The sequence below is a fragment of the Salvelinus namaycush genome, chromosome 25, assembly GCF_016432855.1.
Source record: "Salvelinus namaycush isolate Seneca chromosome 25, SaNama_1.0, whole genome shotgun sequence".
NCBI lineage: Eukaryota > Metazoa > Chordata > Actinopteri > Salmoniformes > Salmonidae > Salvelinus > Salvelinus namaycush.
Genome location: NC_052331.1, coordinates 21,449,665 through 21,465,756, shown reverse-complemented (window position 1 = coordinate 21,465,756; position 16,092 = coordinate 21,449,665). Strand labels below are relative to the sequence as shown.

The window sequence follows — 16,092 nt, the reverse complement described above, 5'->3', positions numbered from 1 at the left end:
TTTAAACGGCTGACACGCTCTACTACAAAAACCACGACCTGGCCAAAAATGGTTGATATTTTATTGATCTAGGTCTTTTGCATTTATTCAGAGCACAGTAATCACACACATGGTCATGTCACTCACATCAATCTCATTGTAAAAAAACAACACAAAAAATATACGTCACATTAGTAACTTGTTAGACTCTTGTGACAGCCTTAATATTAATACGATTAAACAGAAACATGAACATAGTCCAAAAGATAAGCTGCTTAATATCAATTAATGTACCTTAATGTAACAGCTCAAATAAAAAGAGACATTTAATAGTACTGGTAAATCTGCTGATTGAATTCAACAAGCTATGGCTAAAGTTATAATAAATATGTGGTAAAAAGTTCATTTTGTGCCGTTCAATGTGCTGATTCTTTTTCATGTTTGCAACAGATTCAGTACATTATTAATGTGATCATTCTCTGTAAAAAGCCTGAAGTACATTAGTAGGTTTATACTTCAATATGAAGTTGAACTCAATCTTTAGCTTGCTTAACAAATAAGTAAGCAGTAAACATGTCCGGCAAAATCTCTCTCTGCGGAATAACTGATTGTTTTGCTGGTGGATTGAAGAAACCAGCACATTAGCAGACATTTTACATCACAAACTGCACTCTATTCCCTATACACTCCACTACTTTTGACCATAGAGCCCAACAGTAGTGCACTATTAAGGGTGCCGTTTGAGACTCAGACATTGACTTCCTACTGCTGCTGTTGGTACTGTCCCTCAGTGGCGGTGTAAAAGTCATCCAGGACACTCTGGATGTAGTCAAATGTGGGCCTGTCGTCTGGCTTGCTCTTCCAGCAGGTGGTCATGATGTCATAGAGCTCGTTGGGACAGTTCCCAGGGCGGGGCATTCTATAACCTTTCTGCACTGATGTCATCACTTCACCATTGCTCATCCCTAAAAAAGGGGAACAGAAAGAATCAGAAGGGAGAAGAAGCAGTAACTCTGAATAGCAGGTCGACCTAAATTGAAAGAAGCAAACATGACCGATTCTTATGTGGGGAAAATAATTGAGCAATAAAGTCAGAATTTTGGTATTTGTTATTTGTTAAGGCATCACAATAAATGCCATCAAAGCAAAGACGGAGGTCTTTTTCTGGAGAAAAAATCCCTATGATCTCTTGCAACATCTTTCATTAACCAGAAGATGGCGATAAATATCTGTGCTCCCCTATTGAGTGCATTCAAGCTCCAAATTTTGCAGCATGTGGGGAAATCAGTCTTGAGTAGCTAGTCTTAAATATGAACGTGTTTGTGTGTAAGGTTGCATGTAATTACCTGGGTAAGGTATTTTTCCATAGGTAATGACTTCATACAGGAGGACTCCGAAGGACCACATGTCTGATTTGATAGTGAAGGAGCCATAGTTGATGGCCTCTGGTGCTGTCCACTTGATGGGAAACTTAGCTCCTTTAATGGACAAACAGAGGGCGAAAGAGTTTCTGACACTGATATAGGAGGAAAAACAAAGTAACGTTACATGCTTGGATTGCTGACAGAAAAGTTCTTGTACAAACCCCAGGCCTGAATTAACTATGCAATATGCGTTGATAGCAGTTTTACTTCTGACATTGCTGATATTGACCTCTGCTTCCTGATTGCCATGAAAAAAAAAAAAATACCACAGCCACAAAGTCAACACTGGCTATCATAAAAATCCATGAAAACAAATTTAATGTTAGGGTTAGGCATAAGGTTAGCAGTGTGGTTAAGGTTAGTGTTATTTTTTAAATAAATTTTTAAGATAAATTGTAGAAATGGGTGGGGTGTAGCCATAATTATGACTTTGTGGCTGTGGTAACTAGTGACAAACTAGTCCCTTAAGTAAACAACAACATGTCTCGAGGGAACGGATGTACTTCTGGTCTCTAAAGATACGATCTTACAAAAAAATATACAATTACACTACTGTAATACAACTCTGCAGAACACCAGGGAATTTCTCGATACTGTCTTTCTTAGCCAAACACTAGACAGATAAATGATTCCAAATATGACAGTTATCACATGAAACACACATGCATAACATTTTGGCCAGTGTAATACTGGACTGACTAATTCTAGCATGCACAGACTGGAAGCTTACCCTCTCTGGCTGTATACTGGTCATCCTCAATGACTCTGGCCAGGCCAAAGTCAGCTATTTTACACAGCAAACTCTCAGACACCAGGACGTTGGCTGTTCTCAGGTCACGGTGGATGTAGTTCTTTTTCTCAATGTACGCCATGCCCTCTGCAATCTGAAAAAGGATGACATTTCCCCTCAGGGATTAATGAAGTACCTAAAATGGAACTCAATTGAGCACTCAACCCAACTCAGTAGAGCTTTCAGACTTTCTGACTTGTGTTGTGTTCCCATAAAACAATACTGAAAAAATAGTTATTAACTAGACTCCTCTTCTTCTGACAAATTCAGTATGGTAATTTAAAATGCTGCATAACATAGTTAATGTATGTGTGTTACGTCTGGTTAGAATTTAATTAGCTACCAACCATTTGACTTGGTTAGTACTCAACAAGTTTAAGTGAGCTGAGCTGAGGAGTGGTTGTCCATTTGCGGAAAGGGACGACTGTTTCATTTCATAAATGGCATCCTCTTTCACTTTGTCTAAGAGGATATGCAACTGTGGTTTGATGCACTTTTCCTCTAAACTGACCATACCTCTGTCACTACACAGTTATCTAATTTGAAGTTTATTCTGAATTTACCACAACTGGTGTACTGACATGGCATGAGGTATTTTGGTTTCTTTAATCTTTTTTAGGTAGTTTACTACTTTGGGGAGGCATGTTATCAATGATACATGTTAATCATCATTTTGTGTATTGACTTCTATTGAACCACATTTCTTCTACTTCCATGAGACATACTCTGATCGGTGTGTGTGAGGGACCACTGGATGGTCTTCACTTGGCACTTTTATGTTCTTAGTTTGTTGCAACTCATTTGTTAAGTGAAACAAAAACCATGGTATTCTGTTCCTCTTTCTGGTTAACCAATGGAAAAAGTGGCATCAGCATCTATTCCTTAAAGGGAAACAGTCTATAAAGAGCAATGCTCTTAATCACTGAGACAGAGATGTAAGAAGAACATGCATTACCTGCGCAGAAAAATCGATTAGCTTAGGTAGCTGTACTTTGCAGCCCGCCTCACTTTTTAAGAAATCTAAGAGGCTACCTACAAAAGGTAAAGAAACAAAATTGAGGGATAGAAACCAAACCAATGAAAATATAGGTGACTTACAGAACACTTATGTAATATCAAATGGTATGTATTGATGAAAACAGTCCATGCTGGCCACATAATAGTGTTTGAAACCAAGAGGTCTGTCTTGTAGGAATTGGACTCAGTGTGTGTTACCATTGGACATGTACTCTGTGATGATGTAGATAGGCTCGATCTTGGTGACGACGGCGTAGAGGCGCACCAGTCTGTCGTGTTGCAGGGTCTTCATCAGGTTAGCCTCCTCCATGAAGGCCTCAGCTGACATGGTGCCTGGCTTCAGCGTCTTCACTGCCACCTTGGTCGTGTTGTTGTAGAACGCTGCAGGAGGGATTTGCTCAGTATGAAGTATAGCTAAATAGATATTGTACCACTACTGCCCACTGTTTTCTGACCTCTAGGGCCACCTGCTGTATCTTTTTGTCTTTTTTATTTGAATTACATTTTGATTGGAAGATTTGACAAACTGGTGACATTGAATGCATACTATACTGTCTCACATGATTTAGCAACAAGTGAACCAATGCCAGTGTTAAGCAGTGTTGTAGTACTCAAGTCCAGGACTAAGACTCAAGTCAAGATTTTTATGACTTGGACTCGACCAGTGGTGACTTGAACTTGACCACTTGTGACTTTGTTGTCAGTAAACCTCTCTTTTGCATAATTCAACATACTAGCTACAACAGCAAATGTTAGGTAGCTGTATTATATATTTAGCCTTACAAATGTGCAACAGCAAAATTAAATTTAGCTTTAAAAAATGGTTGGACAGCAACGTATGGGACTACCAAGGGACTTGTGACTCAACTCATGACTTGAGTATAAAGGACTCGGACTCGAACTCTAGGGACTTGTGACGCGACTCGAGTAGTGCACAAACTAAATGCTCAATAAATATAATTGAGGAATTAAGCTGAAACAGTTCACAAAACATGAGTTTGACAGAGCTAAAAGTAGACAGCGAGGCCTCATTTATCAATGTGCGTGCGCACAAAAAAAAAAGTCATTACATAATTTTCTGGAATTTCCAAGCTATTTAAAGGCACAGTCAACTTAGTATATTCTGACCCACTGGAATTGTGATACAGTGAAATAATCTGTCTGTGAACAATTGTTGGAAAAATTACTTGTCATGCACAAAGTAGATGTCCTAACCGACTTGCCAAAACTATAGTTTGTTAACAAGACATTTGTGGAGTGGTTGAAAAACAAGTTTTAATTACTCCAACCTTAGTGTATGTAAACTTCCGACTTCAACTGTACATGTAAATATTACCTCAAATTAAAGTCAAGTCTACACCTGTTGTATTCGGCACATGACCAATACATTTTTATTTTACTATTGATACTACTGAAAACAATAACTTTAAGTTTACATTCCAATTGGCACCATATTCCCTATATAGTGTACTTCTTTTGACCATAGAGCTCTGGTCAAAAGTAGTGCACTGTGTAGGGAATAGGGTGCCATTTGGGGATGCAGCCTAATAAAATACAAGCTAGATAGTTTCTCTGTATATATTACTGACTAACCAGTGGAGTTCAGTCCAAGTTTGAGCATTTTGAACCCTCGATCCAGAATAGCATTTCTTTATCACATAAGTCTCCTACAACTCTATTGTGTTTCCACCGTGCGAGCTGAACAAGCCCTGAACACCCCCATCTAAGCCTCTTTTAATTCCTTGTTTTTATAGAGAAGAGGAGACTAAACTCTCCAGAGACATAACAAATGCAAGGAGGTGATTGAGAGGAAACACGACTTTCGACGGCTCCATCTGGCTGGCTGGCTGGCTGGATCACTGTGCCATAGGGAAAGCCCTTAAGGCCAAAGAGGTCAAAGGAAACATCTTGAGCGCAGTACAGGAGGCCCTACAGTCCATTTGTATATTTGCAATGCCAACAATTTCCTGCAATTCATCAAGGCCGAGGTGCGGGCAGGTAGCACATGAATAATAACGAAATCCAATGCAAATTCGACGTCAGACACACTCACATTTCCTCTACAGATGTCTCTGATAACAGCACCAACAGTTCCTAGTACCAGTCCCATCCCTCCACTCTCTAAGGCTGCTAACAATCTCATAGAGACAGAAAGATCAACATTTGACTATACCTGTCTGTCTCAGCTGACCTACCCCTGATACAATTCCACCACATTAAAGTAATAGTATTAAAAAAGTAATGGAGTGGGCCTCCCGAGTGGCGCAGTGGTCTAAGGTACTACATCACAGTGCTATAGGCATCACTACAGATCTGGGTTTGATCCTGAGCTGTATCACAACCCGGCTGTGACCGGGAGTCCCATAGGTCGACGCACAATTGGCCCAGCATCCGCCGGTTTAGGGGAGGGTTTGGCCGGGGGGGGGGGACTTTACTTGGCTCATCATGCTGTAGCGACTCCTTGTGGCGTGCCGGGCGCCGGCAGGCTGACCTCGGTCGTTAGGTGAACAGTGTTTCCTCCGACACATTGGTGCGGTTGGCTTCTGGGTTACAAAGCGCAGTTTGGCGGGTCATGTTTCGGATGACTCGAACTTCGCCTCCCATGCCCGTTGGGGAGTTGCAGCGATGAGACAAGATCGAATTCTTCCACACGGATCTCGACAAACCATTTCTGAATGGACCTCGCTTTGTGCACGGGGGCATTGTCATGCTGAAACAAAGGCTCTTCCCCAAACTGTTACCACAAAGTTGGAAGCACAGAATCATCTAAAATGTCATTGTATGCTGTAGCATTACGAATTCCCTTCACTGGAACTAAGGGGCCTAGCCCGAACCATGAAAAACAGTCCCAGACCATTATTCCTCCACCAAACTTTACAGTTGGCACTATGCATTGGGGCAGGCAGCATTCTCCTGGCATCCGCCAAACCCAGATTTGTCCGTTGGACTGCCAGATGGTGGAGCGTTATTCATCACTCCAGAGAACATGTTTCCACTGCTCCAGAGTCCAATGGTGGTGAGCTTTACACCACTCCAGCCGACGATTGCCATTGGGCACGGTGAACTTAGGCTTGTGTGCGTGCGGCTGCTCGGCCATGGAAACCCATTTCATGAAGCTCCCGACGAACAGTTATTGTGCTGACGTTGCTTACCCAGGCAGTTTGGAACTCGGTAGTGAGTGTTGCAACCAAGAACAGACAATTTTTACGCGCTACGCACTTCAGCACTCTGCAATTCCATTCTGTGAGCTTGTGTGGTTTACCACTTTTTGGCTGAGCCGTTGTTGATCCTAGACGTTTCCACTACACAATAACAGCACTTAGAGTTGACCGGGGCAGCTCTAGCTGGGAAGAAATTTGACAAACTGACTTGTTGGAAAGGTGGCATACTATAACAGTGCCACGTTGAAAGTCACAGCTCTTCAGTAAGGCCATTCTACTGCCAATGTTTGTCTATGGAGATTGCATGGCTGTGTGCTCGATTTTACACCTGTCAGCAACGGGTGTGGTTTAAATAGCCGAATCCACTAATTTGAAGGTGTCCGCATACTTTTGTGTATATAGTGTATCTTTGACTCACCCATCCACACTTCTCCAAACTGTCCTGCTCCCAGTTTCTTCACCATCTTGATGGACTCCTTGGAGATCTCCCAGGCATCTTTGTCCCATGGCTTCTGAGCTTCGGGTTTATCACACGGCTTCTCCAGCTTTCGACAGAGACCATCTGATTGTTCTGACAATCACACCACAAACTGATGTTGAGACATAGCAGAATGGCCTTACTATATTATTTAGACAATATATTCTTTATTTACTTTTAGTAAATAGAGAAGTTGAAAGAAGCCAAGAGAAAATGAAATGTCTTAGTTTTGTGCAATATTACAGCTGGGCTCAAATACAGTGGTACTCACTGTAATAATGTTTTATCATGCTGCCAATGTCAGGGAATGTGATTTTAGGAGAGATGTAGAAGCCGCCATTATCCAGCGTGCGGATCTTATAATGTTTCACAGCGTTTATTCCCTGGGCATCCACATCTCTGATAGACATGGAATAACTTCCTGATGAAGAGAAACAATCACTATCACATTCATACATTGACATCCAAATACAGTACAGTGAATAATATATAAAATAATAATATATTCCATTTAGCAGATACTTTTATCCAAAACGACTTACAGTCAAGCGTGCATAAATTATTTGACGTATAGGAATCATGGACAAGTTATTTTCATTAGAGAGACATAGTTTATCCAGTGGGTCCTTACCTTTTGTTGTCTCACTCTCACGAATGAGGTAAGAGCCTGCTTTGTTTGCAGGGGCCAAAAGTTGTCTTTCTGCATCCTTCCTTGTAATATCCTTGAAAAACCATCTACGCAGAAAACAATATTATAGTGACACAATTTAGACAATCTTCCCCTGAAATGAATGAAATAACAGCTATGTGCTTCTATTAACGGTGAATAGAAAGCCTTGTTGGCTCTGAGAGAAATGTGCAAAAGTCATTATGATAACGACACTCACTCCTCTGTCTCCATGGTGTTGGCCTCGGCAACATAATTGGAGGGTATGAACCCTTCTTTCTTAGTGGTCAGAGACCTAGCCTTCCACCATTCACCATGCCTGAAAACAGTTATGATTCAGGATGTCAATGAAGGGACACAACAACAATCTACTCTTAGAAAAAAAGGGTTCCAAAAGGGTTATTCGGATGTCCCCATAGGAGAACCCTATTTGGTTCCAATGAGAACCCTTTTGGGTTCCATGTAGAACTCTCTGTGGAAAGAGTGCTACATGGACCCCCAAAGGGTTCTACCTTGAACTAAAAAGGGTTCTCATTTGGGGACATCCAAAGGTTCTAGATGGTGTACTATTCAATGATGACACTGTAAACATCTTTATATAAATTGCTTGCGCAAACAATATTCCTCTTAGTCCAACATTGTGTTGGTTTATGTATAAAATCCAACACACTCAATTGTAATGTATGGAGAACAGGCACTTACTCTTCAAGAACCTTAAGCCTTTCGCCCTTCTTGAATCCCAAATCTTCTGCATGTATTGCATCATATGGGTATATTGCAATAGCTATTTTACCAGACTCGCTTTGCTCTGTTAGAAAAGAGGGGGAGACCGTGGAAACACACTTCTCTTGCAATCAAATGTTATTGGAATATTGCAATGCACTGCAAAAGAAATGGAACCATCATACAATATTTGCTCTGCATCAAATATTACTGTAATAATGTGCGATAAAGAAATGCAACAAGCATACCTTCCATTTTCATGAATACCTGACCAGGCAGGAGACCTCCAAGAGGTGAGTTACGCTGTATCAAGATATCATTTCATATCAGAACTTCTGGACAGTAGTTTGACAAAATGTTATGGTTTTATTGTGCTAAGATTCAAACTATTGTTCATAGATAAGGTGAAGAGAGAGTGAAAAAAATGTGTGCTATTTCACCCATTTAAAAATTTTTTTTATTAAAGAATAATTTGCTACATTTTTCAATACTTGAAGATTCATCAACAACACACTTGAACCAATTTTGTCAATTGTTTCCAGGTCAGGGATTTTTGGTAGTGATTACAAAAATACTGTTTCCCATGAAACTACTACTTACTGTAGCACTTGGTTTAATGGAGGTGCGATCTCTCAAATTTACAGTTTGATCGGGACGTACTGGCTGTCGGTTCTTGCCATCAAGCACACCTCCATTCAGACCGGCATTCAGCTTGGATTTTTTACAACCCATATTGCCTATTGGGATAGACACAGAAGCTAACTTTAATGTATTGACCTCATCTTTCCCATTGGTTCATACCACAGACACATAGCATTTGGAACAAGGCTTACTATTCATGATCTCTATATTCCTGCAAAAGGCCCATAAGGAAAGAGGGATGGGAAACATAACGAAGATGACTATCAAGACGCATACATCAAACAGAAGATTAACACTGACACTGTGTGTGTGTGTGTTAGAAGTGTTCATGACCGACTGTACACAAATGACCACTGCTCATAAACACAGATTACTTGTTATTAAGTAAAGTAGAACTGCAGTAGCTTGGGACTAAGTTACTATGACAGTGCACAGCAGAGTTTCTGACAGTGCACTGCTCAGGAGTCAACTGTGTCAATACACTGTAAAATATATAACTATTTATTTGCCGTAGTATTGATAGCACACAACCTAGCACAGATCAAAGCCTCACTCACTCATTTAACGTTTATTCATATACAAACATTAACAGGCATGATCAATTATTTACTTGTTTTTTTTAATGTCCTTCTGCATTGTTAGGCTTGGAGATGACAAATGATTTGATTTTCAGACAGTGCACATACAGAATCTGAGCAACAAGCCTGTATAAACCAAGTATGGATATTTGATTTAGGCTTTTTCTGTCTGAACAACTGGGCTCAGTTAGATGTGGTCTCTCAGGGGAGTTAACATCTCCTGTACTACAACACCACTTGATGCAGCGGTGTCTGAAAATTAATTTACACCGCAAAATAGAAGCAAGTGGGTTTTGAGCAGCAGTGGTCGTGTACAGAATCTCACTCACTCACACAGTGGAGTTTGGAGCACTATACTGTAAAGGTCACAATCTTAGATATGTTACATTGTCTGCTGTGTAGATTAATACCATAGACATAAGATCCAGGTAGCGGTTGTCTATCTAACAGCAGAAAACAGGGTTGTACAGCCAGCTCACTGAGGCCAGGGGCATCACATGATTTTCTGTGTCACAACACGTTCACACATTCCAATGACAATGCTCCGTGTCCAGGGGAATTCTCCAAGGATTTCAGTTATAAATAGTCATATCATGAGCTACAAAATAATATTATTAACACAATAGGCCTATTGCTTGATCTTAAACTATTGTTACTAAAACTGAGGGAGAGAGAAATATGGATTTATTAACTAGGCCAGTCAAAATTAGACTGGTGTAAGGTATTTTTCTTCCTTGATGAAACTGAACACATTTGATGTTTCCTCAAACTTTGGACCCCTAAAACAATGCTTATCAGTTTTGCTTTCTGGGCAAATAACAGCTGAAAGGCACAACATTCATTTGACCTAGTCTTGTCTTTCATGTACCCCAAATGGAAACTAGATCAGAAACTAGATGTACCTTTCAAATTAGAAATGTCCTTGTTTTGCATTGTTCTCCAATAATGAACTGATCTGATTTGCGAACTATGACATTTGGTTGTACTAATGCACTCTTGTTGAATGATGAGGACAATGCATTAGACCATTGAGCAAATATATATCTATGATAAAAACATAATGCATTCAACACCTCTAGTGCTCTGAATCAAATGCTGAAAAACAAACCCAACTACACTGTTGGGTGTAGTTTGGGTGTCAGGCTTTGGCTGTCACAGTGCTGTGGCTGTATTTCTAGATGACAGACAGGATACAGGTTAAGGCTCCGGACAGATTAAAATAACTATACAGAGGCTACGTGCTACTGTGGCTTCTGCACACTTCCTCATTTGACCAGCCACTGCCTTTTGCAAGGAAAAACCCTCTCTGCATAATGTATTTCTCAACCAAGTCTGGGGTTTAGGTTTCATGTCAACTAATCTATTTTCTTTAGGAATTAATTTAGTTAAACAATGCAAAAAGTTTAATTACATTGAATAATGTTGAATAAATACATATATTGATGAAAATAAACGTAAATATGGAATCCACAGTTGGTGGAAACAGCACCACTGGCCGCCCCACCACCGTTGTTGCTTTTGCTGAGGAGCGTTACGCAGCAGGTAAAACAAACGCAGCACTTACTGTGCGCTTCTATCGTGCGAGCAATGATGTACAAGGGGAAAAAACAGTGTTCATTGTTTGCAGTAACTTTGTTGATTTAATATCGCAAACGGACATGGCTGTTTCACCATTAAGGATTCCAGCTGTAAACCATGCCTCACACACTTGGATAGGCCTAGATTAGTGGAGGGCACAGTGCGTGTGGGCATGTGCACGGCAGGTGTGTCAATCACACCCATAGACTTCGCATCCTTGTACCTGTTCCATTATGGCGTTTATGAGAGCACAGGCAGCACCCCTGAGGCCATCTCCATTTTCTTCTTCTACTACTTTTATGAGTTGGCAAACAAACTGAATGTGTGCATACTGTCATCTGGAGTGGGTTGTTTGAACAGGTATAAAGCCAAATTTGGCGATTTACTGGCAATTGCAGTTATGGAATGTTTGCTCATGAGTATAATTTAATTGGCTGATCCCTCCTGGTGACCTGGATGGAATTATGTGACCCTTCCATAACCCATATCTATCTCGATAACCATGTTTACATGTGCACACTGGTGGAAAAAGTACCCAATTGTCATACTTGAGTAAAAGTAAAGATACCTTAATAGAAAATGATTCAAGTAAAGGTGAAATTCACCCAGTAAAATACTACTTGAGTAAAAGTCTGAAAGAATTTGTTTTTTATAAATACTTAAGTATCAAAAGTAAATGTAATTGCTAAAATATACTAAAAGTATAGTAAAAGTGTAAATCATTTCAAATTCCTTATGTTAAGAAAACCTGACGCCATCATTCTAATTTTTTTCATTTACAGCGAGCCAGGGGCATGCGCCAACACTCAGACATCATTTACAGAGAGCCAGGGGCATGCGCCAACACTCAGACATCATTTACAGAGAGCCAGGGGCATGCGCCAACACTCAGACATCATTTACAGAGAGCCAGGGGCATGCGCCTGTAACGGATGTGAAATGGCTAGCTAGTTAGCGGGTACGCGCTACTAGCGTTTCAATCAGTTACGTCACTTGCTCTGAAACCTAGAAGTAGTGTTGCCCCTTGCTCTGCAAGGGCCGTGGCTTTTGTGGAGCGATGGGTAACGATGCTTCGTGGGTGACTGTTGTTGATGTGTGCAGAAGGTCCCTGGTTCGCGCCCGTGTCGGGGCGAGGGGACGGTCTAAAGTTATACTGTTACACGCCAACACTCAGACATCATTTACAGAGAGCCAGGGGCATGTGCCAACACTCAGACATCATTTACAGAGAGCCAGGGGCATGCTCCAACACTCAGACATCATTTACAGAGAGCCAGGGGCATGCGCCAACACTCAGACATCATTTACAGAGAGCCAGGGGCATGCGCCAACACTCAGACATCATTTACAGAGAGCCAGGGGCATGCGCCAACACTCAGACATCATTTACAAATGAAGAATGTGTGTTTAGTGAGTCTGCCAAATCAGAGGCAGTTGGTATGTTCTCTTGATAAGTGTGTGAATTAGACCATTTTCCTGTCCTGCTAAGCATTCAAAATGTAATGAGTATTTTTGGGTATCAGGGAAAATGTATACAGTGAATTAGGAATGTAGTGAAGTAAAAGTAGTCATAAACAATTACCCCAAAAAGGTTGTATCCCGGTTATGAGAGACCTGGATAAAATGCCTGGGATATTCTGATCTTAGACATCTTACTCAGGCTCAGTTACACATATCATGGGTGTTATGTGATGTTTCATCTGATTGTCAAACAAATTACTTCAAAAAGTTGGCTACCTGCACAGTTTGATCCACCATAATTCCATTACAATTTATAGACGTTAAACGGGATATGAGCTACTATTCAGAATACTGTGCGCATGTAAACGTGGTCACAGACCACACCATTGGGAAATCTGAGCCGGCTGGAGGATGTGATGGGAACCTGCTTTTAAACCCCCACATTTTTCGGAATAATGTGTCACTTCCTAAAACACGCAACATTTAAAACATAGGCAACGCCCTGGTTAGTACAGACAGACCAATTTCTTTAGACAGATGTTTAAGAACAATTTTAACTTGTGCATTCGGCTCAGTGGACCGTATTACATTTTTTTTTATAGCGAAAATGTGGACAACGTTCCCAAACAAATTGACTAGCGTAATGTTTATAGAAATAAAATTAAGACTTGTTTGATAAAAAAAACTATAGACAAAGAAAATAAATAGAATAAAGCAGCAATGCCATAATATAGGCTAGATTTACCTGTCAAATTTCACTAGTTGGAGAAGCGGCTGAGCGGCTAATTCAAATAAAGACAAATGTTTGTAATCCTCAACTTTCGTATGTCTTGCTCTTCATTAGCTGCCAATGAACTGTGAAAATCAACAGAATGAGGAACTTCAGATGTTAAATGGTTGGGATTTTTTTTTTACTGTAACTTCCTGGTACAATGTTACGTTTTGTCCAATGTATTTGCATAATTGCTTACCAACTGAACACATTTGAAAGTCGAGGTCACTTGAGGTCAAAGTCATATTTATTACATTATCTATATGTAAACTGGATTTTTTGTTTTATAAAAATCACAGGTACTACAATGTATGAAATGGACTGAGGGGACATTGTGGAACTACTTGCTGTGTGTTAGTGAGAAGCGGCATGATGAACAGTCAGCCAAAACAACCTATTGATTTCCCCAGAACAGTGGTTCCCAAACTTTTTATAGTCTGTACCCCTTAAAACATTCAACCTCCAGCTGCGTACCCCCTCTAGCACCAGGGTCAGCGCACTCACAAATGTTGTTTTTTGCCATCATTGTAAGCCTGCCACTCACATACTATTCGATACATTTACTAAACATAAGAATGAGTGAGTTTGTCACAACCCGGCTTGTGGGAAGTGACAAAGAGCTCTTATAGGATCAGGGCAAAAATAATATTATAATAATTTTGCTCTTTATTTAGTCAACTTACATATAAAACCCTTATTTGTTCATCAAAAATGGTGAATAACTCACCACAAGTTAATGAGAAGGGTGTGCTTGTGTAACTGGTGTGAAATGGCTAGCTATGTTAGCGGGGTACGTGCTAATAGTGTTTCAATCAGTGACGTCACTCGCTCTGAGACCATGAAGTAGTTGTTCCCTTTGCTATGCAAAGGCCGTGGCTTTTGTGGAGTGATGGGTAACGATGCTTCGAGGGTGTAAGTTGTGTGCAGAGGGTCCCTGGTTCGAGCCCAAGTAGGGGCGAGGAGAGGGACGGAAGCAATACTGTTACACTTCAAAGGATGTACATAAATCTGCAATGTTGTATTGGAGAGTCTGTCTTAAATCATTTTCCACACACAGTCTGTGACTGTATTTAGTTTAGATGCTAGTGGGGGCCGAGAATCCACTCTCACATAGGTGCGTGGTTGTAAAGGGCATTAGTGTCTTAACGGCGCGATTTGCCAAGGCAAGATACTCTGAGCGCAGCCCAATCCAGAAATCTGGCAGTGGTTTCTGATTTTAAATTCAATTTTCACAGAACCGCTTGTTGCAATTTCGATGATGCTCTCTTGTTCAGATATCGGTAAGTGGACTGGAGGTAGGCCATAACGAATCCAGTTGTTTGTGTCGTCCGTTTCGGAGAAGTACATGCGTAACTGCGCACCCAGCTCACTCAGGTGCTTCCCTATATCACATTTGACATTGTCTGTAAGCTTGTTCATTTGCACACAAAAAAATCATACAATGATTTGCACACAACCTGTGTGTTGTCCTTGTTATCATCCTTGTTAATGCAGACAGAGAAGAGCTCTAACTTCTCAATCATAGCCTAAATTTTGTCCCCCAAATTGAATAGTTGAAGATCATTCAGGCGAGAAAAAACATAATCCAGATAGGCCAGTTGTGTGAGAAACTCATCACGCAAGCGGTCAGACAAGTGAAAATTATGGTCAGTAAAGAGAACTTTTAGCTCGTCTCTCAATTAGTGTCAATACTTTGCCTCTTTATAACCAGAGCACTTCTGTATGTTGTAAAAGCGTTACATGGTTGCTGCCCATATCATTGCATAATGCAGAAAATACACGGGTTTCAGGGGCCTTGTGAACTTAAAGTTATTAATAAACCAATTAGGCACATTTGGGCAGCTCCGGCACAAAATGTTGAACAAATGCAATGGTTCATTGGATCAGTCTAAAACTTTGCCCATACACTGCTGCCATCTAGTGGCCAAAATCTAAATTGCGACTTGGCTGGATTAATACATTATGGCCTTTCTCTTGCATTTCAAAGATGGCACAAAAAATATATATTTTACCAGATCTAATATGTTATATTCTCCTTCCTTCATTTCGCATTTCCACAAACTTAAAGGTGTTTCCTTTCAAATGGTATCAAGAATATGCAAATCCTTGCTTCAGGTCCTGAGCTACAGGCAGTTAGATTTGGGTATGTCATTTTAGGGGAAAATTAAAAAAAAAAGGGTCTGATCCTTAAGTTAACCATTTTCACTGTAGTGTCCAACGTCTTTCAAGCTGTCAGGCAATCCCTTGGCAGCAAGAGCCTCTCGGATGCTGCAGTGTACCCAAATGGCATCGGGAGCAACTGCTTGCATGCGCATTACCACTCCACTATGTCTCCCTGTCATGGATTTTGCGCAATCAGTACACATACAAACACATCTTGACCACAAGTCCATTTGATGTCACAAAGCTGTTCAGTACTTTAAAAATATCCTCTCCTGTTGTACTGGTTTCCAGTGGTTTGTAGAAGAGGATGTGTTCCTTAATTGACCCCACATAAATGTAACAGTCGTGAAGCAGTGTTGTTTGATGAAGGCATTGTCTGTAGTTTTTTGGGCCTTTTCCCCCAGCATTGTCCCAGCCATATCCGCGGCAGCAGGAAGAATTAAGTCCTCCACAATAGTATGGGACTTGCCTGTCCTAGCCACTCGGTAGCTCACCATATAAGACGCTTCGAGCCCCTTCTTATTAATGGTATCTGTTGCTTTTATACATGTCTTACTACTCAAAAGTTGTCTTAATTCTCGCTCAAAAAACTCCTGTGGCTTATTTTTCAAATTGGCATCTTTTTGTTTCTAAATGTCTGCACAAGAGTGAAGGTTTCA

At 40.6% G+C, this 16,092-nt stretch overlaps 1 protein-coding gene across 1 annotated transcript; it reads right to left on the bottom strand.

The window, feature by feature from the left end:
* Positions 1–47: 47 nt before the first annotated feature.
* On the bottom strand, positions 48–13,349 carry LOC120020021 (tyrosine-protein kinase Lyn-like). Its single transcript, XM_038963445.1, has 13 exons — positions 13,244–13,349; positions 8,840–8,976; positions 8,488–8,542; positions 8,219–8,324; positions 7,737–7,835; positions 7,481–7,584; positions 7,121–7,270; positions 6,790–6,942; positions 3,409–3,591; positions 3,149–3,225; positions 2,134–2,287; positions 1,326–1,457; positions 48–944 (listed from the first exon to the last, which is right to left on the bottom strand). Exons 2-13 carry the CDS (start codon positions 8,969–8,971, stop codon positions 742–744), a joined length of 1,548 nt encoding a protein of 515 aa, XP_038819373.1. The 5' UTR covers positions 8,972–8,976; positions 13,244–13,349; the 3' UTR covers positions 48–741.
* Between the last annotated feature and the right edge of the window lie 2,743 nt (positions 13,350–16,092).